Source organism: Eublepharis macularius, chromosome 15, assembly GCF_028583425.1.
Source record: "Eublepharis macularius isolate TG4126 chromosome 15, MPM_Emac_v1.0, whole genome shotgun sequence".
In the NCBI taxonomy this organism is placed as follows: Eukaryota; Metazoa; Chordata; class Lepidosauria; order Squamata; family Eublepharidae; genus Eublepharis; species Eublepharis macularius.
Window position 1 is genome coordinate 55,942,267 of NC_072804.1, and position 25,447 is coordinate 55,967,713.

The window sequence follows — 25,447 nt, forward strand, 5'->3', positions numbered from 1 at the left end:
CACCAGTGCCTCCACCCACAGGAAGCACTGAGCACCGGCAGCAAGGGAGCTTTAGCAACACACAATCACCACAAATGCACTGGTTTCGCTTCCGTGCTTGTGCTAATGAAAGAGTCCATTCGCATCCAGGCTGCAGGAGCCGACGGCCCCCCAACTCAATGCCAAGAAGGAGGGGGAAGGGGCCTGGAAAATCTGTGTTCCTCTGGAGGAAAACGGTGCTTGAACAGTTGTGTCTGTTTTCCTGTGCTCAAAAAAGGATACAACGAACGGCACAAAGATTTCATGTGTGTTCTGTTTTCCTATACCCTCATGCAGGCTCGTTTTCCCAACCCCACTTTTGGGGAGGGGGGATTTCACAACGATCACTGAATTAAAATCAAGATCCGTGTAAATCCAACCAGCCTTACCCCTCCAGTTCTGGTCCACTTTTAAGGTTGCCAGTTTCTAGGTGAGGCCTGAAGATCGCTAGGAATGAAAACCGATCGCAGGCTGCGAAAATCAGTTCCCCTGCAGAAAATGGCTGCTTTGGAGGGTGGGTTCTATCACATTACATCCTGCAGACATCCCCCCCTCCCTCCAAACCCCACTGTCCCTGGGCTCCACCCCCAAATCTCCAGGAATTGTCTAATCCAAAATTGGCAACGGTATCTAAACTGTACACTTTTCATACAATCTACATTTAAGAACAGAGAGAAACCAGAGTTCCCGCAATGAATCTAAAACTAGGCACTGTCCTTATCACATCCTACAGTCTTAGCCCAAATTATGGGATGCTTTCCTACCATCCCAGGGAAAAGATTCACCAGCTAAATTCCTACCTGTTTTGTAGCTATTAAAAACACAGGATCAGGGGCTGAACAAAAACACTGGCCACTCGATCAGAATCAAAAGCCGAGACCAGGGCCGATTCCAGACGACTAACCTGAAGGCGCTGCATGCCGCCATGTTCCAGATCACGACGGGGAAAACACGAAATATCGTGTTTCCTCGCGCGAGTTTGGCGCGATGTCGCGCTAAACTCGCGCGAGAAAACGCAATACCCGTCGAGATCCGGAACATGGCGGCATGCAGTGCCTTCAGGTTAGTCGTCTGGAATCGGCCAAGATCTGTCAAGGCGAGTGAATATGTATTTGGTTAAATGCAGGCAGAGTAGAAGCAGCCTAGCATACCAAGAGCATGTTGGATTCCCACATCTCTTATTTTTTCCTTCTCAGCCTGTAGGATTTAAAAATAGTTTTCTTTCCTCCATAAGAGCAAGATTCGAGTACAGTAGCAACTTAAAAACCAACAAGATTTCCAGGGCAGGGCTTTTTTTCAGCTGGAACGTGGTGGAACGGAGTTCCCGAACCTCTTGAAAATGGTCACATGGCTGGTGGCCCCGCCCCCTGATCTCCAGACAGAGGGGAGTTGAGATTGCCCTCCGCGCCGCTCTGACGCTCTGCGGCACAGAGGGCAATCTCAACTCCCCTCTGTCTGGAGATCAGGGGGCGGGGCCACCAGCCATGTGACCATTTTCTTCAAGGGCAACCCACTGAGTTCCACCACCACTTTTCCCAGAAAAAAAGACCTGTTCCAGGGAATAGGTTTTCAAGGATCAAGGACCCTGGAAATCTTGTTGGTCTTTGAGGTGTTGGAACTTGCATCTTCCTCTTCTACTGCAAATCAACATGGCTACCCACCTGAAACTTCCTTCCAAAATAGTAAAAAGTCCAGTAGCCCCTTTAAGACTAACCAACTTTATTGAGGCATAAGCTTTCGAGAACCACAGCTCTCTTCGTCAGATGCCTCGTCAGATTGGTTAGTCTTAAAGGTGCTACTGGACTTTTTACTATTTTGCAACTACAGACTTACACGGCTAACTCCTCTGGATCCTTCCTTCCACAAGGCACATTTATCTGGAAATAAGGCCTGTTGAAATCTGTAAGACTCCGTTCTGAGTTAGCACACAGTGGATCGATGGTACAGGTCTCTAGCACTCCATCCTGCAAAGGAAGCCAACTGACAAAGGCCAGAAAGATGAGAAAGGGAATGGAATCAGAAGGATGCGTTGCTAAGACCCATTCCCAATATTTCTGAGGCATTTCATCTTACAGCTGGGAAACTGCACAACAGGGAAATTATGCAAAATAATTTTCTGATTTAATCCTGTGTTCTCCACCATTTCCTGTCAAGTAGATGGATATGTTATGCAGCTATAGGGGGGGGGGGACACCAGTGCATTATGCACAGGTTTGTGTATTGTAAAGAAGCTTGTTTCTCCAAACAGAAAGAGGCAAAAATCAAGGCTAAATTTTAAAAAGACAAGCCAGGTTAGGGTGTCAGATAAACCAAAAAAACTGGAAGATACGTGTTCAACTCGCTGGCCCCATAAATGCCTAGCATTTTTTAAAAATGCACTATGTAAATATGGAATTCATTGCATCCCAATATGGGTACAGGAGAAGGAAGGCACTCCTGAGGCTGAGCTAAAATTTTTCCCTTGTAAAATATTTTGGAGTCTAAACACTTCATGCTCTACAGCACTGAAGAATCCCAGAGAAAAGCTCCCTAATGAAAACCTTGCAGAGAGCCATAAACATCCCCCCAAAATAACGTCCAGGGGCAGATAATACCTCAGTTGGCAATTGGGGCCTTATACCAGAGACTGGGTTTTTTGCCCCGGCTATTTTTAGAAGCCGTCTCCCCTGCTCCAGCTTCTTCTGCAGAGCTTGCTGTCTTATCCTCGTGTATGCGTGTGTATAATTAGAAAAAGAAAGAGATTCTTTTGTTCCTTTTCCAGCCCTTTCCCTACCTGGAGCTCGGAGATCAGGTCTGGAGAGCTGGCGTGACATGGAAATTTATTTGGCTCCCTGAACTAAATTAATCTGGATGTGCCAGAAAACACACATGCACAAAAGCAAGTTGCTTGAAAATGCCACTATCATCTTCGGCAGACCCCAGTGCGAGACCTCCATCTCTGGCTGATGGGGGGGCCCACCAAAGAAGACATCACCGGCTGAGGACTGCAGTGTGCATGAGGGAGGGAGAGGCAAAAAAGTGAAAACAGAAGGAGGGCCTCCCTTTTGGTATGGACCTACAATTGACCTACAATTTGGTATTGACTTACAATACCCTTTTGGTATTGACCTATGCGGACTGGGACCAGCATATCTGCAAGACTGCCTCTCCCCATACGTGCCCCAGAGGACGCTCTGATCGGGAGAGAAACATCTATTGGTGATCCCTGGCCCCAAGGAGGCCCGCCTGACCTCAGTCAGAGCCGGGGCATTCTCGGTCCTGGCTCCAGCCTAGTGGAACTCTCTGTCCAATGGGACCAGGGCCTGGCAGGATGTGTTAGCATTTCACCGGGCCTGTAAGACAGAGATGTTCCGCCAGGCGTATGGCTGAGGTCGGGTTTGCCCTCCACCAGGCGACAAAATGAAGAATCAAATCTGAATCCCTCCCTACTAGGGTTGTCGACCACCTTATATTTTCGAGCTGTGTCTGCTGCTATTGATTGCCACTATCTGAATGTATATTTGTGTGTGTGAAGTTTTTAAAAAATCAATTTATGGTTTTAATTGTATAAATTAATTTTAATGTGTTTTGAAAATGTTGTAATCTGCCCTGAGTCCTTCGTGGGGAGGGTGGAATAGAAATCCAAAGAAAATAAATAAATAAATAAAAATTAAACCTCCACCCAGAATAGATATAAACATTACTTGCCTCTTCTCCAGTTCTTCTGTATACTGCAGTTTGGCTGGTGCCGCATTCTGCACCAGTCTGAGACTCCCACCTCTTACCAAGGGCAGCCCCATGTCAATGCACTGTAGTAATCAAGCCTACATATATGACCCGTGCATGGGTGATTGCGGCTGCGTCATCTCTTTCTGGAAGGGGGGTGCTGGTGGCTCAGCAAAATGCTGCTGTCACTCAAATATCTATCTATGCAGCTGATCCCTCCCCCAAGCTGAGAACCTAAACAGTGAACCCCCATCCGGCTCATGTCAGGGAAGTGCCCTCCAAGGAACAAAAGAACAGAACACCCTTTGGTGCCTTTTCAGATGGAGACAGAGAATCCATTTCCAATTCTCCCCCCCCCCCCGACTATTATAATCTCTTCTATATGATGTGAATAGGATGTTATTTTTCAGCTTAAATTATGCAAACAATACCTTTTAAAGGTGCCCTGGTATAGAGCAGGTGTGGCCCTTCGAAGAAAGGCCAGAAGACTAAGAGTCTGATGGAGCCAATTTTGTAGAGAAGTACACAACATTGTGGATTGATAGTGGCCTTCTTAGAACAACTAAACGTGTTGCAAAGACCACTTCGCTTCCACAGAATCACAACAGACTTCTGCTCAACAGCCAAGAGAAATCCAAGATTTTTTCCCCCCAGACTTCGATATGCTTTTTATCCTCCTTGCATTCTCTGATGGTAATGGTGGACCCAAGCCAAGCAACTGATGGGTTCTAGTTACACAACAATAGACAGCCTTAAGGTGCCACAGGGCTCCTTTGGGGGTTTATTTATATAGGAGTAAGCCCTACTGAACTTGCTGGGATTTACTTTTGAGCAAACTTGCATAGGATTGGACTGAAGAGCTGGCAACATTTGACCTCTGGACTTTGAAGCCAGTTGCAAAGCCAGAGTTTAAAAGCTGAGACATTTCCACATTCCAAATTTGTGTCCATTCTTGATGAACTGGTCAGCAAGTTTCACTAGAAATAAAATGAATTTATTTGTCAAGGTTTTTAAGGATTGAGAAAAGTAATATTTGAGCTACGGGAGTGTGCTTTTGAGTGAAATTCCAGTTCTTGCCACCAACACTAGAGCGTTTTACATACACTGAATTTCCAGAATTCCACACACAAATATATGTTGTGGAGGGGGGCTAATTCTAGGCTTCCATAATTTCACTAAAAGCGAACTTGAACTCAATGCCCTCCCTTCTCAGAAAGCACATTGGCAGGTGGAAGGAAACCCATCCTTTAACTGTGCTGAATGCGAGAGGGCCAAGGAGTGATGTGTGTTAAGAGGAGGTAACTAGTTCTCATTAAGTATCACTATGTATACAACCAAGAGCAAACTCTGGCTTCCAGCATCAACGCTAGAGGTGATAAAATGATTCCCACTTGAGGTGGAGGCTGAGAACTCCAGCTGAAAGTCAGGGTTTACTTCTTCGGAGTTTTGCTAAATTGGCTGGCTGCTGTTCACGTGTCCCCCAAACATTCAGGAACAAACTGGTTCTTTCCTTGAAATATTTTGTGAAGAGAAATAATAGGGAGAGATCAATTGCAGGGGAGAGGAAGTGTTAGGAGAATTTAGAGCTTTTTATGAGGGGGTCTTTTGGGCCTCCCACCTCTGCCTAACCCAATTCCCTCCTTCTGCTCTTCCTATCAGGGAAGCTTTACAGAACAAAACACACACCTCTAGCTATAAATCCAAAATAACAATGCAGACAGAGGGCGGAGAGAAATCGGACCATCCATTAGCAATCCACTCGATCTCATTTTGCTAAGTAAAAGCAAAAAAAGGTGTTGCTGGGTGTGTGTGTGTGTTTTCTCTTAAAAAAAAAATTAATCGCACTGTTTGGTGTTGGTCACAAGAAAAATACTCCCATATCTTGATTTAGCAGGGGGAAGGAAGATGAGTTGGACCAGTGCAATTATCGCTCTTCTATTTTGGGTACCTTTGAATTTTGCAAAGGAGGCCTCCTATTGCTCTACAACTGGGACCCTCTCTCTACATTTGCAAAAGTCAAGAACAATTGTAGCAGTTTTAGGTAAGCAAACAAGAGGGCTTCATCTTCCACCCACCCTTCAGTATTCAGTGACACACAGAATTCTACTCTCAGATTAATTAATCCAGAACAACCTCATATTATTATTAAAACGTCGTGATGCAACATCCCTGTCCCCCCCATGGGTCAGTAATGACTCGGTGCTTGCACCTTTACCTTTTACCTTTAACCTCATATAGTCACAAAACAATAGTGTAATTTCAGGGCAAGTTATCTGTTATGTATTGCTTGAGGAGAACAAAGGCTCCTGAGGCCTACAAAGCTATTGGTGTTTGGGTGCTGGCACGGCCAATCAGAACTGTTGTAGCCAATCGCTGTGCTGAAAAATAGATACTTGTGTATAGTTTGTGCAAACTAAGGGTTCTAGCTGCTTAGTGCTTACATTGTATTGGTTGTTGTACGATTGGGTGTGGTTTCTACAAGTATAAATTGGTTACTGTTGAGCTTGAGGCTTCAGTCTGTCTGCTTCCAGTTTTCAGTGAAGATGTTTATCATAATAAAGAGCTGTTAATCTCAATATACAATAATATGAATTAAAGGGCGGGAACAGGAAGAAAACATTTATTTTTATTAATTTATGTTATTTATAGTCTGCCTTTCACACTTAGACTCAAGGCAGATGACACAGTGTAAATTGTAAATTGATGCAATCAATAGGACAATAAGAAATGTAAATTCTGCCGGATTACAGAAATCTGAACTTCTTTTATTCACTCTGAGTAAGAGCACCAAAAGGTATTGCAAGTGTGTGTTGTATCACAAACACTTTTCTCCTGATTAGTTCATCTAAAATTAGGCATAATTCCTCATTCAGAGCCAATTTGGTGTACTGGTTAAGAGCGGCAGGACTCTAATCTGGACAGCCAGGTTTGATTCCCTACTCCTCCGCTTGAAGCCAGCTGGGTGACCTTGGGTCAGCCACAGCTCTCTCAGAGCTCTCTCAGCCCCACCCACCTCACAGAGTGATTGTCATGAGGATAATAATGACACAATTTGTAAACCACTCTACGTGGGCATTAAGTTGTCCTGAAGGGCGGAATATAATAATAATATAAATAATAATAATAATTATTATTATTATTATTAACCTCCAGCCTAACGAGTTCTGCAGAACTCAACCTGCACAGTTCTTTCTGATATTTTGGCTGGGCCTAATAAAAAATATTACCTGCAGCCTCTAACCTGATTAGTATCACCCATGCTCAAGATCATACCTGCATTCTGCCTTGGCAAAAGAGTTCACCCACACCAGGCTCTACATTCACAGATCAGAGAATATGGATCAGAATCCCCGCTCCTTGACTGGGTCTTCAACAGAGAGGTTAATGGGAGACCAGGGAGTAATAACCCACATTACGTGATCTTTCAGTGCAATCCTAAGCAACGTTACTCCAGTCTTAAGTCCACTGAATTGACCCCTCCCCCTCTCCATCACTCTGAGGTTGTTAGCAGGCGGGGTTTCTGTTGTGCCATCTCAGTACGCACGTGAGGGGTCCTTGGGTCCCTGCCCCAAGGATGTTACAATCAAGTGTGACAGGAACGGCCAAGCAAGGCCTCAGGCCCTTAGGGCTGCTACCAGCCTCCCTGAAACCTTGCTTAGTTTTCTGAGACTTTATTCCCAAGTCCGCAATCCAAGTTAACCCTTTCCTGCCTTTACCCTTTCTTTCCTTTTCCAGTACCGCTCTTTCGGCCATAGTCTTGAGCCTGATCCCACACTGACAGAGAAAACCCAAAATACTACCGCTACTATTACCAATAATAATAATAAAAGAATCTCATTCCAATCACAAAATTTTAGACTGGATTACTAAAGGGTAGGATGCCCGTGGCCTGGTAATGTATGGGCCCTTATCTTGTAAAAGAAAAGAGAGACTTGGGTGAGCTCATTCTTCCCAAGTATTGGAGTAATCCATCTTTGTCTCTCCTCACTGAAATTTGGACATTCAATAACTAGATGAGCCAAAGTGCCTATCTTCCCTGTATTGCACAAACGCCTACGTTCTGAAAAGGGAGTTCTCAAAAAGCGGCCTTTCATTTCTGGAATTAATACAGCAGTCAATCTAGCAGCCAAGAACATATCTTGGTATCGAGGTATCGTCGTGGACTTTAAATATGCAGGTAAAGTATCTGGAGGTTCGAGACCATTATAGACAAGGGAACAGACCCTTCTTACGCGCTGATTTGGGCTTCTGAAATCTAGCAGCAATAACTGCTTTTTGACCCTTTGGAATGCGGCCTGCCTTTACCCTAATTATCTTTACCCTAATTAACTCCCTCCCCCCCTCCAAATTGCTCAACTCTATCCCACCGCTTTGTCTGCTCCCGGACGCATCTTCACAATACCTGCCATTACCCCTCCCCTAGCCTGCATCACTCACCAAGCTCCACGTTTCCACATTGATCCCATTTCCTCCTCCAGACAGAGAAGTTTCTCCGGTTTTATTGTATTTACTCAACCTTCGCTTCTCTTTCCCCTCTGACTCAGCTGGTCTTTCAAGAACTCAGAAGGATAAACAACATCTGTACAGCATTTGTTAAATGCAGGGCTTTTTTTCTGGGGAAAGAGGTGGTGGAACTCAGGACCGCACAACGACGTCACTTTGGGTCAGCTGGGACAAGGGGGGAGTTTTTTAAAGTTTAAATCACCCTCGGCGAAAGTGGTCACATGGCTGCCTGATCTCCAGACAGAGGGAAGGGCAATCTCAACTCTCCTCTGCCTGAAGATCAGGGGGCGGGGCCACCGACCATGTGACCATTTTCAAGAGGTGCCGGAACTCCGTCCCACCGTGTTCTGGCTGAAAAAAAGCCCTGATTAAAGGTATCATTGCTGTAATTCTAACAACAGACTTGCAAGGAAGGCCAGTGATGGGTGGTTTTAGGTGGGTAGCTGTGTTGGTCTGCAGTAGAACAGTAGGATTTGAGTCCAGTAGCATCTTAGAGACCAATACATTGTTCAGATTGTAAGCTTTCAGACAGGGAGAAGAAGAAGAAAGGATGCTCAAAAGCTTAAGATTAACAAAATTTGAGGTAAAGTGCATTTTTGTGAGCGAGCTGTGGCTCACGAAAGCTCAAACCCTACCACAGATTTTGTTAGTCATATAGGTGCTACTGGACTCTTGCTCTTTTCTACTGCTACAGACTACCCGTCTTGATCTGAAAATCTTGTTGGTCTCTAAGGTACCACTGGACTCAAATCCTAATGTTGAAGATGGGGGGTGGGGGGGACAGATACTAAGGGAGAGTCTTGCCTAAGACCACCTTGTGAGTTTGCAGCTATGATGAAATTCAAACAGGTATCCTGGATCGCAGATCATTCACACAGCCACCAGACCATCATCGAAGGGGATACATGGAAACTGTGGCAGAGCAAGGCTTGCCCCAAGTTTCTATGCCTCTCTCTCTCTCTCCTTTTAAAGGAGCTTTTTATAACGCCATCAGCCCTTGAAACTGCCACCCCAAAGGAGCCCGCAAATCAAAATTTCAGCAGAGGAAATTTAAATGCCCAAGTAACGTATTCATGTTTTGGCAGCTTCTGTCAAAGTCAAGCGGCACACTCACATGCCCCCACAATCTTGCAGAGAGCCTGTGGGGCTGTGGAATGACAAGGTGGTGACATCAGAGCCCGGAAGAGCAAGCAAAGATCTAGCAGGCAAACACACCCGCAGACAAGAAGTCCACCAGACATCAGCGGCAGAGCGAGATGACTCAGCTCCGACTGCGGGGACCAAGGATTTTGACTCAGCAAGGGAATGCTGGAATGGTGGCCTGAATTGTAAAGCAAACAAAGCCTTAGGACTCTCTCTCTCTCTCTTTCTGCCATCTATGAGAAGAGGAGTGGTGTTTAGTGGTTATCAGTAGTTCCCAAAACTTGCACCATGAGGAGGCTGTTTAGGAGTTCAGTGTCTTCAGCTGTAGAGGAAGGCTGCCAATGGTCTTTGCATGACTCACTGCTTTGGCCTTCCAATGGGGGGTGGGCCTGCTGCCTCTCTGCATGGGGTGAGAGCATTTTGAACACTTCCAGTGCAGAGATAGAAGAGTTACCCTCCCTTAGAGGCTTCTTGCTGTGTGTCTGCACGAGTTGCCACTACTAATCAGGAGCCAAAGAATATATCGTGATGTACTAACTAAACGATAATCAATTTTCCAATATAAATGTCTTATTATTTGTAATAAATATTTTCTTGTACACACGGACTGCCTTCAATATATATCATTACAAGCAATGATATATACAATATATATATATATATATATATATATATATATATATATATATATATATATATATATACAAGCAATTTCCCGCCCACAATGGCTGTACAAAAAGTGCTAGTGCATACGTAAACTCTGGCTGATTCCGCACACATTGGATAATGCACTTTCAATGCACTTTAGCTATTGTTTGGAAGTGGATTTTTTGTTTCACACATGAAAAATTCAGTTCCAAATGATCTCTAAAGAGGATTGGAAGTGCATTATCCAACGTGTGCGGAACCAGCCATAAAGTCCTATGAACAATCATAAAGTGCTAATAAGGCAAGATAAGGCATATTCAGCAACAATTCAAAAGATAAAGTTCATAGGAGAAATGCCAAGTACAGCACAAAGGGTGTAGATGGAAGGACCATCTGGCGGGTGGACCGGTTCACTTTCTTAATCCCGTTCCTGTTCTTTATCAAAGATGGTTGAAGAGCTGACGTCAATTTCAAGTTCTAGAAGACAGCCATTCATGTACTGATAATGCAGACGTCAAGAAATGCTAGGAGCATTTGTGTGTAATGATATATATTGAAGGCAGTCCGTGTGAACAAGAAAATATTTATTACAAATAATAAGACATTTATATTTGAAAATTGATTACTGTTTAGTTAGTACGTCACGATATATTCTTTGGCTATTGACTCTCTCTGTACTGGTACTACTCATCAGGAAGCATGATGGGTGCAGTGACTTTTGCACAACTGCAAGCGGGGAGGGCTTCTCTGATTCTCTTGGAAAGGGAACCATTCCAGGAGTTAGGATAACAGGGTGTCTTCTTTTTTAAATGGGGGGGGGGAGAGCACGTCTCTGCTATTTGGCAAGCACTCATGTCCTTTGAGTGAGAACTCAGCCTTTGAAAATGTTTTTAAAGCTGGGGTTCAGCCTTGGAATATGCAACAAGGAAAGATGACACCAAGGCTCATGAGCACACACTGAACGCAATTTCTGCTCCAAAGCAAGACTCCAGCACCCACCTTGCATTAAAAGTCGGGTCTTCCCTGTCAGAAAACAGCAATTCCAGGCAATCGTTCAAGGAGCCAGGGGAGAAGTCTTCCGAATGGCTCCCTGGAAGTCAAAACTGCACAGGGTATGCAGTTCAGTTGCTGGAGAACAAAATGTACTTAGTGCATGCTCAGTGGCTCTCTGCTGTTACTTCGCATATTCTGGATCTGAGCCTTGACATTCCAAATAAGCAAGTCCAAGCTGATATTACACCCTGATTCTATAGTGGAGGCAGAGAGAAGGCAAGAGGGCGTATATGTGCATTTTTGCACATGTGCACACTCACAATAGAAAGGGTTTAATGAAAGCATGCAGGATACAACTCCCGGTGGACCGGCTCAATTTTGTTTTCATCATTTCACAAAACTCTTTAACAGCGGAACAGTTTTTATTTGTATAGTGGGCAAGAGCCCACCTTTTGTGCCCTGAGCAGGCCTCCTGATTGCAGGAAAGTGAGCGCAGAACAATTGTGCATGCAGAGATACAACAGGCAGCCTCTTTTTCTGGGTGGTTCATTCTGTGGCCTCTCTGCGTCAGGGAAGATTGAATGACCCTATCACAGAGACGTGGTGAAATTACCCATTCCCCAGCACAGGATGATAAGGCGGCTAGGCGCTTAATCAGGCAGAGATGCGACAGAGAGACTCCACGTTAACTAATGCTTTGAGCCTTGAATTGTTCACTGGATTTATGACCTTAGGAGACATTGTGAGAACAATTGGTCTATGCTGGCCCTCTGAAATATTTTAGGGTCTTACTTTTAGATCTGTTATGTGGTTATTGTGTGTCAACTGGGAAGACTTACTGAAATGTTTTCTAATTGCAATGGGATTTTTCAGAGATAAGCATTATTAGGATTATGAGATAGGGGCTTGGCAAAACATTAACTTGTTTTCAACATTGTTGTGCTGTCCAGCAAGGTCTGTTTTATTGATGTTTTGTACTGCTGGTCTGCCACTTTTCAATGCAATTTTTGTAGTTAGCATTCGGGGAGATACTGAATTCAAACACATTATTGGAGAGGTGGCATAAATCTAGTGCTCGCTTTATGGCACTAGGAACCCAGTTTCTTCCGCTCAATACAGACTCAGCATGGTTTACAACATCAGAAATCAAAACACAGCAATCCCCTGATATTTAGAATCACATTTCCCTCCCATTCGCATTCTGCCTGCAATCAATAAGTCTACAATAAGAACACATTAAATAAGGAAGTCTGCTAAGATAAACCACTCCGCTTCTCAAAATATCCATCCTGTTTCAGTGAGCGATTGGGGAGCAGGACTGGTAGGACTTCTCAGGAGACAGGGCTGGCATCCAAACACCGCTTGACTTTTTCTATATTTATTTCATAGAATCATAGGGTTGGAAGGGACCTCCAGGGTCATCTAGTCCAACCCCCTACACAATGCAGGAAATTCACAACTACCTCCCCTTCCCCCCTACACCTCCAGGGACCCCTGCTCCATGCCCAGAAGATGGCAAAACACTGTCAGGATCCCTAGCCCAACTGGCCTGGGGAAAATTGCTTCCTGGCCCCAAGGTGACAATTGGCATTTCCCTGGGCATGTAAGAAGGGGCTGCAAGTATTTGGGATATTTCTAGGCCACCTCTTCGGTCGCGGTCGAGGCAGCTTGCAACTCTGTTGTTTAAAATGTCAGTCATGGAATTGCTTATGTTCTGTTTCAACATTTCTTCAGCTCTGATTCGGATTTTGGGCGGTTTTTCAATCTCTGCAAATTTTCATGTCTATACCCCCTTACATATTTGTTGAAATATCTTTGATATTGACTGTATTGACCCCCACTGTGTAATCCACCTTGAGTCTCAGGGAGAAAAGAGAACTATAAATGACGTAAATAAATAAATAAATAAAACCAGCCAATGACTTAAACAGCATAAAAGCTGTCTATAATAATAACAATAACGTTCGATTTATATACTGCCCTTCCAGACAACTTAATGCCCACTCAGAGCGGTTTACAAAGTACGTTATTATTATCCCCGCAACAAAACACCCTGTGAGGTGGGTGAGACTGAGAGAGCTCTGAGAGAGCTGTGACTGACCCAAGGTCCCCCAGCTGGCTTCAAGTGGAGGAGTGGGGAAATCAAACCCAGCTCTCCAGATTAGAGTCCCGCGCTCTTAACCACTACGCCAAACTATCTATGAAATGAAAGCAGGCTATTAAGAAGCTGCTGCAATAAAACCTCTAATCAAAAGCCTGGGTAAAAAGCTGCGTTTTGTCCTGGCACCTAAAAGAAAATAAAACAGATGCCAGGCGAGCGTCAAGGGGGAGGGCATTCCGAAAGCAAGGTGCCATCACAGAAAATGCCCTGTCTCCAGTCGCCACCTGCCTCACCTGCGAAGGCACAGAGAGCAGGGCTTGAGACGCAGGCAATCCAACCAGTAAACTGGATTGCATGGGAGGAGACAGTTCTTCAGAACTGGCAAGAAACGCAAGCCAAGAAATCCAACTCTTCCTCTTGGAATAGGGTTGCCAGCCTCCAGGTGGTAGCTGGAGATCTCCTGGAATTACAACTGATCTCCAGGCAACAGAGACCAGTTCCCCTGGAGAAAATGGCTGCTCTGTAGGGTAAACTCTACGGCATTATACTCCCGCTGAGGCCCCTCCCCTCCCCAAACCACACCCTCTCTAGGCTCCACCCCCAAAATCTCCAGGAATTTCCCAACTTGGGCGGAAACACCTTGGCTACAAAGTCCAGTCTAGTTGGCAAGGCTACTAAGAAGTAGGAGGCTCAGTTCCAAGGTCCCTGGTCACTCTGGAGGCCGATGCAGCTGAGAAAGCCGTTTTCATGTGATCCGGGGGGCTCAGTGGCCTAACAGTGTGGGGCCCATGCTGGCTCTTAACAGCCCTGTTAGTAGCCACCGGCTCTGCTCTGCCTGACCCCTCATAGACTCTTGGATTTCCCCTGTGAATGCTCCGAAGACACCAACAAGGCCACTGCAGGAGGAGGAGGGAGGCAGTCCTGCACCAGAAGTAGCCAAGTGCATCCTATTAGAGACAAGAAGCGGGCAGCTTTTTAGAAATGAGGAACAGTGGAGACTTTGCTTGTATTGAACACTGTCCACTGGACAGAGAAGACATTGTGTGCAGACAAAGGATTCCTAGTCCCGTCTGGTGATGCAGCTACCAAGATATTTATACACAAATCATGTGCAATCGGCTGCCTGTCACCTGTCAGCCCACAGACACATCTCCACTGGCGAAGCTTCTTCAGCCTTCATGAATTAAGTCGACGTGCTCAAGGAGAATAGGTAAGTGATGGAATGTTCACAAACAATGCAACTTCTGCAAGAAGTATGAAAGGAAAGGATTGGGTGGGTGCATGTTGTTATCGGGATGGAGAGGGAGATACAAAGAGTTGAGGCCTAGGAGCAAAGATGGCTAAAATGAGAAAAGTCATTGGGCTTGGAGATAGGCCTTATGGAAAGAAGGGTGGAAGCCGGGAGTAAAGGGGGGAAAGGGACCAAGGGTGGTCCTGGTGGGAGGTGGTGCCCCTGGTATCACATGCACGCACGCAAAGTGCGCGCACGCTCCCAGGACTGCACAGTGACGTCACTTTGGGTCAGCTGGAACAAGGGGGGAGTTTTTTAACGTTTAAATCACCCTTGGCGAAAATGGTCACATGGCTGGTGGCTCCACCCCCTGATCTCCAGACAGAGGGGAGTTTAGATTGCCCTCCGTGCCAGTGGCGCGGAGGGCAATCTAAACTCCCCTCTGTCTGGAGATCAGGGGGCGGGGCCACCGGCCATGTGACCATTTTCAAGAGGTTCCAGAACTCCGTCCCACCACGTTCCAGCTGGAAAAAAGCCCTGCTGTGGGACTGATTTTTTTTTTTTTGGTCTTCCCTGTAACATGCAGACACATAACTCCACTGAAAGGTTGTTCACAGGTCACTATGGCTGCTTCCACACACGTTGGATAATCCACTTTCAATACTCTTTAGTGAACATTTGGAACTGCTTTTCCATGTGTGGAACAAAAAATCCAGTTCCAAAGGATTGCTAAAGTGCATTGAAAGTGCATTATTCAACGTGTTCGGAAATGGCCTATGTGTCTTCAGAGAACTTGCGATTTCCACCACTGGTGGATACAACCTTGTAAACAATTGCTTACCCCAGGATCACAGATAGAAGAAAGTTAAGAGCCTCTGATTTTGGCAAGAGGCTATGACCTCACACCTCTTGAACAAGTTCAAGGAGACTCTGAAGCAGCCCTCCCAAAAAACTCAGTATTTTAGGAACTATTATAGAATCTGCCCTTCTTAGCACTTTTGTTACCAGATACAGGGAAATCGTTGACTCTGGTGCGCTATCATCGATCAAACAAGGCGCATGCAAAAACTTCAAGCCCCCTCCCCCTTTAGAAATTGTGTGTGAGAGGTACTATATGCACGCGCACATACACAGCATATTAATATGCAAAGCAGAAACCTTCATTGGCTGACTCTTGCTTGCTCCGCTCCGCTAATCCCCTCGCCAAAACACGCTTGCTGGGATTTTTGACAGCAGTTTCATAAATGTGCCAGTGAGTTTAATTAAATCAGATAGGGTGATTTTTTTTTTGTAGAGAAAGAGAGAAATGAAGCAAAATCTTTTATTAAAATCAGTAAAATACCTGGGTAAGCTTTATTGGAAGCAGGAAGAGACTGAGAGATTTGTGGCGGCCGTTCGTCCACAAATATTCCAGTCTGCTAACTCCTCAATCCAACATCTGTTAGAGGGACCAGAAATCATGGGGAAAGCAGTGTTCTCTGCACATGTTCAGAAGCAGTTGCCAATTATATGGTGGCTTCCAGGAGACTGGGGAAATAAATGAGCTTCTAAGCATACTGGGTCCCCCATCTCTCTCCTTTTACAAAACAGAGCCACTCTTCCTTCTTTACCACCTTCCTTCCTTCTCTTTACACACACACACACACACACACACACACACCCCTCTAAGGGGGGGGGGAACCGCAGTCAGAATTAAGAAAGTCTTGCCAAACTAGCCCAGTTTATTCCTCTCACACTAGGTTTGCCAGCCTCCAGGTAGTGGCTGGAGATCTCCTGGAATTACAACTGGTCTCCAGGCCAGAGATCAGTTCCCCTGGAGAAAATGGCTACTTTGGGGGGCAGACACTATGGAATTATGCCATGCCAAGGTCCTTTCCCTCCCCAAACCCCACTTTCTCCAGGTTTCACCCCCAGATCTCCAGTAATTTCCCAACTTGGAGCTGGCAACCCTATCTCACACTCTGAACGCAAAATTCTAGACTCTGTGGGCTATACGATTGCCATTGGCTTTATTTTTAACTTGGAAAAATCTTGATTTAAAATAAATAAATAAAACACAGTTCTTTCTCGGCATGAATATTTCATGCTTAACCACAGACGAGCAGCCGTTTCATCAGCGGGCCACAAAATATGGGCCGCTACCCTCAGAAGTAAGCATTTCTTAATCATGGAGGGGGCTGCAGCAATTAGACCTAAGGGATTCCCCCCTTTGACAGCGACAGATCCGTATCTGGGCCATTCTCTCGCCTCTGGCCCCTTCCCTCAAAAAGACTCTCCAGAGGTCGAGGAACGCATGATCTGTACTGTTCCAAAGCTTATTCTGGGGCGCGCAGCATTTTCAAGTATCATCAGTATATGCGCTTGCATTAGAGAATATAGAATGAGGAACTGCAAATAAAGATATTCCAAAAAGCCCGATGATACAAATCTTCCCACCTTCACTATTCGCCGGCCCATAAGTGAATAAGTGATTCCTGTCCTGCGGCACATAGGCTCCACCCCTTGACCCCACTTCCCTCACCCCAAGGTGAGTGGGCTGAGCCTGTCTTGAACCTTTGGTGGGGTCGTCCTCTTCTCAGATGTGTGCCTGGAAAGAGCTGGCAACCCTATTTGGTGGTGTTTATTGACCATAGATGAACGATCAGCACGTCTGTTAGGACATTTTGTCTTGCCCCGTCCAAAAACACTGGTCCGGTTAAAGCACCATTTTCACACAAGGAGCAACAATCCGTCGGTGGCTACTCTCCCTTCATCCCCATGTCAAGAAGGCAAAAAAGGAGCAACTCCCCCACAATCTGTTGCATCGAGCAAGGAAGGGCATTACCTTAGAAAAGGGCACTCTGGCCAATTCTTAATGCCCAGGAGGACCCAAGTCGTTATAGTGTACTACTTGAACTGTTTGTATCAGCTCTTTCCAAACATCCCAGAAGAAAACTTCAATAAAAAACGGGTGGACTTTTGTTTCTTGCCTCCCTTAGGTTGACCGGAGTAGACGGCTTCTGAGTGTATGCAGAATGGACATCTCTCAGTGCGCATTTTTGCACCTGGTGGGACAGGTTTTGTCAGGGCTTTTTTTCTGGAAAAAGAGGTGGTGGAGCTCAGGGTGTTGCCAACTCCTGGTGGGAGGTGGTGCCCCTGGTACCACATGTGCATGTACAAAGTGCATGCACGCTTCCAGGACTGCGTAATGATATCACTTTGAGTCAACTGGAACAAGGGGAGGAGTTTTTTAAAATTTAAACTTCCCTCAGCGAAAATGGTCACATGGCTGGTGGCCCCACCCCCTGATGTCTAGACAGAGGGGAGTTTAGATCGCCCTCCGTGCCGAGTTTAGATCGCCCTCCACGCATGTGACCATTTTCAAGAGGTGACGGAACTCCGTTCCACCGCATTCTGGCTGAAAAAAAGCCCTGGGTTTTGTAAAGGCTTAAAGTTTTGCTCTCCACAAGGTAGCTCCCAGGTCATGCCAAATGACCTCACCTGTTCAAATGCCCACCAATCTTTCGCCTTGTCCTCCATGACTTTCTCTGCTGTTCACAACAGCTGTAATGTAGCCGCCTCCCTAAGAGGAGTTTTGCCAGAACAGACGAAAGATCCATCAAGTACAGCATCATGTTTCCAACAGTGACCAATATCGGAGAAATAATACAGGCAAGATACAACGGCAACTGCCTGCCCTGGCATTGGGCATTCCAAGATACACTGCCCCTGAACGTGGAAGTTCCATCACGAGAAGTCTCTAATCCTTTTTTAACACTATCTAACCCAAACCTCATCTATAAATGCCTTTCTAGTGAGGACCCTCGGCATGCATCTCACCAAGGAGGCGCTCTGTAGTGCACAGAAACACACTCTGGAATAAAAGCGTAGTCTTTAAGAGCCCACATGACTCCTGATTATTTCTGTGCCAACATCCCATGACAGTGAATTCCATAATTACGCATTGTGTGAAAAGTTTTAGCATCAAGAAAAAGACTTTTTTTCTAGCCTACCCAGACCATCCAGGGTTTTATACATTTTTGTGACCTACGCTTTTTAGAGGTCATTCTCTGCCCATATCTCTGACCAAGATAAGCATTTTTAATCACAGCCAGCATCAAAAGACAACTGGGATTCAGCTACAGAACAAGCCCCACTAAGGAACCAGCGATCAGAGCAGAAGGTCTGTCTATCAGGCAGCTCTCCATGTCTCTCCAGAAAAATGAAAACTGGGAATGGCGCCAGCAAGGTTGGTGTTGTCATTTGCCTTTTAAGTGTCTAGTTCTGACACACAAGAAGAGCGACAGATCCGACAGCCTTCCACACAGTGCAAAAGAACCAGCACCAAAGCCTGTGATTCTGCATTGTCTCTGGCATGTTGAGCTAAGTCCGGCTGTAGGAACGGCCCCGGCCAATCCAACTCTAGCCACACAAACACGGCTATAGGGATCCCACACAGATCTGCCACCACAAAATACTTGTTGACAAATTAGAAGCAGATGTGCATAAACACAAGCCTTTCCCACCGCTATGGATAAAGTAAGGTGGCCAGGCTTTTATTGATAAAATGGATGTGTCACCTCTCCAGAGACCTGCTCGTCAAGTAAAAAGTAAAAATCATAAAAAACACCATACACCTTATCAATAAAAAACAATTCATCAAAAAAAAAGTCTGGGGCATAAAAACAAGCAGTAAAACATGTAATGTATTTGTTAATGTTGTTAGCCGCCCTGAGCCCATCTGTGGGGAGGGTGGGGTATAAATCAAATAAATAAATAAATAAACATTCAGCAGCCTAAAATGATATATCCATAAAACAGCTTAATAAGACAGAGTATTTCAACTAAAAGTCTGAGTCTAAAAAAATATTGTTTTGGTCTGGTAACTAAAGGACTACAAAACTGATGGTAGCTGAGCCTCGAAGGGGAAGTCTTCCAATGGTGAGGGGCCACCACTGAAAAGTCCCTGCCTCTGGTCCCACTGAACAGTCAGTGGCCAGAACAAAAGGTCTGGAAAAAGACATGGGGAAAGAGGTTCTGGTTAGAGTACTGGTTCCCAAAATGTATTGGGAGCACCTACATTACAGATTTAATCCAGTTTAAAGGAGCCCCAGGAATCATAGTTCTGTCTCTCTAACCACTCAACAAACTGCAATTTCCAGGATTCTTCAGGAAGACAGGATATAAAAGTTTATACACATGCCTGTACCGAAAATGTACCAAAAATTCAGACTATCGGGAGAGAAGAGATTTAGCAGTCCCCCCCTAAAACTACTTCGCTCAGAATAGCAGCCTGATGCACCAAGAAGTTGAGGGATTCCAAGCCCAGCTAGAAACTGTCTTGCCCTATGTCAGCTGTTCCTTTCCCCTTATTCCTTCTCAATCTGTACATCAGAAATGTAAAAAGATTTTCAAAGGCAGCAGGACGTAAGAAGTGCTGGGTCAGATCAATACCTGCCTAGTGCAGCTGTTTCCCAACTGAGGCCAGCATGAAACAGATGGCCGGGCCCTGCCTTATTATCAGGCAGTTAGAGAGAGATTGCTCATGAACATGGAGGCTCTATTAATCAGTGAGAGCTAATAGCTGTTGGCTGCAAGCCTTTAATAGCACAATGACACCCATCCACCAAACCTGAAATTTCAAGTGCTTAGCACCTTTAAGACTAACCAAGTTTATTGTAGCATAAGCTTTCGAGAACCACTGCTGTCTTCATCAGATGCGAGAGCTGTGGTTCTCGAAAGCTTAAGCTACAATAAAGTTGGTTAGTCTTAAAGGTGCTACTGGACTCTTTACTACCAAGCTATAAGCTTTCTGATGAAGCTCCCTTTGTCAGATATAAGAACAAGCAATCAAGACATGTCAGAAACAAAAATGTGAATGATTGGAGCTTTTCAGACTATGTGACCCATTTCTAGTCCTGTGGCAGAGAGTTCCCCAAGTTACATCACTACCATACTCACCCCTAGGAAAAACATCAGTACCTGTTTTCCTTTTCTTAAAAAGCAAAATAAAAACAGGATTCAGAGGCACGTGCATGGGGAGAGGAACACTGAAATAAATGTTAGTCTTCAAGGCACCACTGGGCTCAAGTTTTATTGGGCTGCCAGCAACGAACACAACTACCCCCCTGGAATGAACGAATAATAATAACGAGAGCAGAGAGCAGGCCCCCCTGAAGTAAGAAACTCTGTCCCTTTTTGAGCAGTGGCTACATCGGAGAATCCAGATGCTGTCCTCTTTTTGTCCAGCCTACCAAAGTATGGCCCAAAGGCCCTCCATAGATCTGAGGAAGAGAACCCAGGTGTCCTAGCCAGAACCCCTCCATAGATCTGAGGAAGAGAACCCAGGCGTCCTAGCCAGAACCCCCCCCCCATAGATCTGAGGAAGAACCCCTCCATAGATCTGAGGAAGAGAACCCAGGTGTCCTAGCCAGAACCCCTCCATAGATCTGAGGAAGAGAACCCAGGCGTCCTAGCCAGAACCCCCCCCCCCATAGATCTGAGGAAGAACCCCTCCATAGATCTGAGGAAGAGAATCCAGGCGTCCTAGCCAGAACCCCTCCATAGATCTGAGGAAGAGAATCCAGGCGTCCTAGCCAGAACCCCTCCATAGATCTGGGGAAGAGAACCCAGGCGTCCTAGCCAGAACCCCTCCATAGATCTGAGGAAGAGAACCCAGGCGTCCTAGCCAGAACCCCTCCATAGATCTGAGGAAGAGAACCCAGGCGTCCTAGCCAGAACCCCTCCATAGATCTGAGGAAGAGAACCCAGGCGTCCTAGCCAGAACCCCTCCATAGATCTGAGGAAGAGAACCCAGGCGTCCTAGCCAGAACCCCTCCATAGATCTGAGGAAGAGAACCCAGGCGTCCTAGCCAGAACCCCTCCATAGATCTGGGGAAGAGAACCCAGGCGTCCTAGCCAGAACCCCTCCATAGATCTGGGGAAGAGAACCCAGGCGTCCTAGCCAGAACCCCTCCATAGATCTGAGGAAGAGAACCCAGGCGTCCTAGCCAAGACCCCTCTATCCATCTGGGGAAGAGAACCCAGGCGTCTTAGCCAGGACCTCTCCCAGGGACCCCACAACTTCTTGCAACCTCCCGGCGGCAGCCCACCAGCCACCGGGCTGAGGAATCCGTCCCCGCTGCTCCGACACCCATCCCCGTTGGGCTGACCCAAAGGTGCCCGATTCCTCGCCCACCGGGACCCGGATTCCCGGGCCGAGACCCCAAGGAGGAGACTCCTCTGCGCGGTGCAAAGGGGGGCGCGCCCATGCACGACCCTCCTCCCTTTTTGCGAGCCCCCCACCCATTCAGAGCACTGCAGAAAAGCTCTCCCCTTTTCCCCAGCTGCGGGAGAGGAAAAACCCCTCGCCCGGGGCACAGACTTGCTCCTCTCCCCCTGCCCCGCTACAGTTCGGGCAGCTTGGCAAGGGGCGAGGGAAAGGCAGGCGGGTCCCTCTCCGGCAAAGGCGCGCTTGGCTGGGGAAGAGCGGGGCCGCTTGCTCCCGGGAAAGCGTGGCCCTCTCGGGGGCTCCTCTCTGCCTGGCCTTCCCCGCCCCCGATCCCAGCACTCGGCGGGGCAGTTCCCCCGGCGCGGGGTCCCTGCAAGGGGGCCCGCGGCGCGCACTCACCAGCTGGTCCTCCGGCGCCGGCTCCCCGCCGCCTCCGAGCTCGCCATCGCCCTGCTTGGCCGCGGGATCGGCGGCGATGCGCAGCGCCTGCCGCACTCGGCGCTCCTGGCGCTCCCGCAGCAGATGCAGCTCGCACAAGCCGGCCAGGGTGCCTTCCAGCCAGCCGCGCAGCCGGCTCCGCTCCGGGCTGACGGGGAAGGAGAACGCCCGGATCATCTTCGCCCCGCGGACCGGCGGCTCCCAGCCCGACTCCCGAAAGCGCAGCGCGAAGCAGCCCCGGCGCGCTCGGGCGGCTGCGGCTCCGGCGCTGTCACCGCCTCATCTGCATAATCGCGCTCATTGGCTACCCTGCCGGGGCCGATTTGCATCACCGCCGCCGTTCGCGCCGACCATTGGCCCCTCGGCGCTGTCCTCGTTTGCATGGCCGCGCCCTCCATTGAAACCATTGGCCCCTCGCCTTCGCTGTCTTTTGCATAATATCTTTTGCAGAAACGGCATTGGCCCACCAGATTCCGCTTGGTTTTAAAAAGTCACGCCCCCTTAGTTCGGCCGGTTGGTATTCTTTTACACGCTCGGGTTGAATCCCATTGGCCTTTCTGTTGCTCTATTTGCATGATCGTAAGCCATTGGCTCGCCTGCCCTGGTTTCTCGGGTTTGGCCACGCCCTTGGCCCAATCCATTGGCCCGTGAAGGAAAATATCTGCATAGCTACGCCTCCAGACACTTTAGCCACTGTGCTCTCCTGGATTTGCGTGGCCGCGCTACTGATTCAAGCTATTGGTTTGCCAAAACCACTGTATCTGCATAGCCCCGCCCTGCAAACACACCATTGGCTCCCGCGTCCGTATTTACTTGAATGGCCACACCCTTGATTCATTTTTCCAGAATGTATCATTTAAAGCCATTGAAGTCATTCCGCCTAGTTATGTATTTATTTATTATATTAGATATTTAGTCCGCCCTCCCCAAGCGGGCTCAGGACGGGTTACAACCAGGCCAAGCAATACAGAATAAATAACAATCAAATATCATATACAAGCACCTTTCCCTGGAACCTATGGGGGACTCAGCTCCGCATGCTTCTTCTCAGACGATGGCTTCTGAGTTCATTTTGATTTGTACCTTTGCATAGGCACACCCAACACAGACTCCTGCTTGCAGTGTGCCTCTGCTGTCAATCACCCACCACTCATCTCATTGATAAATAAAAACCCGAAACCGATTTCCTTTCCTCCCATCTCATGCTAACTTCGTGGCTTCCTGGCCACTAGAGTGACCGCAATGTCTTCACATGATAATCAAAAGGTCTGGTTCAATAGTATCTCCTCCAGACCCAGCCACAGGATCATGAACTGTTAAATGTTTTCATTTATTTTATTTTATTTATGTCATTTATAGTCCACCTTCCTCACTGAGACTCAAGGGGGATTACCCTGTGTGAGATTACTACAGTCAATATCAAGGATATTTCCATAAACAATGCCATAAGGTTAATTAAACACAAGTTTACAAAGACATAGCATTCACAAGAATCCAGCGAGGGAGGGTATAAATGTAATGTTCTTGCCCCTACTCCAGGCACCTAGAAACTCCACCCATTTGTACAATAGAGGAGCCCGCCCAAAATAGAGGGTTGCTTTCCAGTAAATTATAAAACAAGAAGCCCTACACTTAAAGAAGAAGAATTCTAACCTGCCGAAGACCAGGCTCCAGCTACAAACACAGTAGAATCTGGACTGTTCCCTTACCCCCTCCCTGTCACAAGGAAACACACTTTTTTTTAAAAAGGCTATTGAGAGTTGGCAAAGGCTAATTGATTTATTATTTGCCCCATCCAATGAAGTAGACTAGATTCTGCTGCATCCATGAGGGTGGACAGCTGTGCTCTAATTCTAAGTCAATAAATGCAAAGGAGCAAGGCCTGGAGCAGAAAAACTTCTGTACCAAAGAAGCAGAGGAGTTAGCCGTGTTAGTCTGTAGATGCAAAAGAGTAAAGAGTCCACTAAGACTAACCAACTTTATTGTGGCATAAGCTTTCGAGAACCACAGCTCTCTTCGGCAGATGCATCTGACGAAGAGAGCTGTGGTTCTCAAAGGCTGACGATGCATCTGACGAAGAGAGCTGTGGTTCTTGAAAACTTATGCCATAATAAAGTTGGTTAGTAGCACCTTTGGTTAGTATCACCTTTAAGACCTTTAAGTTGGTTAGTAGCACCTTTAAAACTAACCAACTTTATTGTAGCATAAGTTTTTGAGGACCATACCTCTTTTTGTCAGATGCAAGCTTATGCTACAATAAAGTTGATCAGTCGTAAAGGTGCTACTCGACTCTTTACTATTTTGCACCAAAGAAGTATTTGTGGAGCCACATATTCCCCCACCTTTTTTTTTTTTTGCTGGAAGAAAAAAACATGGCTGCCTAGACTCAATATCCCTGGGGAGTCAATCTGTGGACTGACTCCATCAGCTGTGGAGCTTCCATAGGCTAGAGCATGTACTCTTTGTTCTTGTTGTTATTTATAGTCCACCTTGCACACCCAGAGACTACACAGTGAAAATCAACGTGATCAGTGGCTGGGAGTCTGGGGCATTTACAGCAGAAGTGAGCAAATTATCGTCAGTGGGCACTGGAGCTTTCCATCTTATTCTTGAGTTTCTCTTCTCAAATGTTAAACATCTCAAGGGTCAGTAAAGTCCCTGCACATGGGAGCATCTCTCATAGCAGAAATCAAGTTCTGATGTGCTGTGTCAACATCGTTGCTGAAGATTGGGAAGGGGGGGGTGTCACTTGCTGTGAGGTGGGAACTCGTTCCTGGGACTGTCTATATATCACTGTCTCCCAAAAATAGACCAAAATGTAGCATCAAAATATACACAGTTACATTACAATGAAAGCGCAAAAAAAGGAATAATCACATCCATCTCCGGATAATGATGCTATTAAAAAGCACGTTGCTGCTCTGTAGGAAGATTTCTGCAGGCCTATGGCTGGCCTTCTATCCAGTCTCGGGCCCTACGGAAACATAAGACATAACTAATTTGCAAAGCTCTCACAGCAGGCTGAATTCTGTTCCAGCTACTACTAAATAGAAGCTGCGCACACAAAAATGAGCTCCAATCCATTTTGAAAGGGTTACAATAAAAATGTGATCACAGTTAGGGCATAAATAAGAAAGGGTTTTATATTTTATGTTCTCAAGCAGTAATATTAAGGAAACCCACAGCCAACAGAGGACAAGTGGGTCAGACTTTGTGCTAACCTGGTATTCCAAAATAACATTCCATAAAAATTTCTATCTGTGTCCGAAAATGGGATTCTGATGGAACCAGCTTTGATGGCCAGCAATTGCTCAACTAATAAGAAAAAGGCTGCCGCTCAGATAAAATTATACACCATCCCATTTTCCTAATCCAGGCTCAGTGGAGCTGATAGTAAACCAGACATAAGATCTTGACAAGCGGTAACTCTGCTCAGGGGAAGATAAAATTTGGGGGA

At 46.4% G+C, this 25,447-nt stretch overlaps 1 protein-coding gene across 1 annotated transcript in view; it reads right to left on the reverse strand.

Annotated features, from left to right (window-relative positions):
- DACT3 (dishevelled binding antagonist of beta catenin 3) overlaps positions 1-22,167 on the reverse strand; it is a 35,224-nt gene extending 13,057 nt beyond the window's left edge. Inside the window, exon 1 of the mRNA XM_054998961.1 lies at positions 21,952-22,167. Within this exon, the coding sequence (XP_054854936.1) occupies positions 21,952-22,167 (216 nt within the window). The remainder of the gene's footprint in view (positions 1-21,951) is intronic.
- Positions 22,168-25,447: the final 3,280 nt, after the last annotated feature.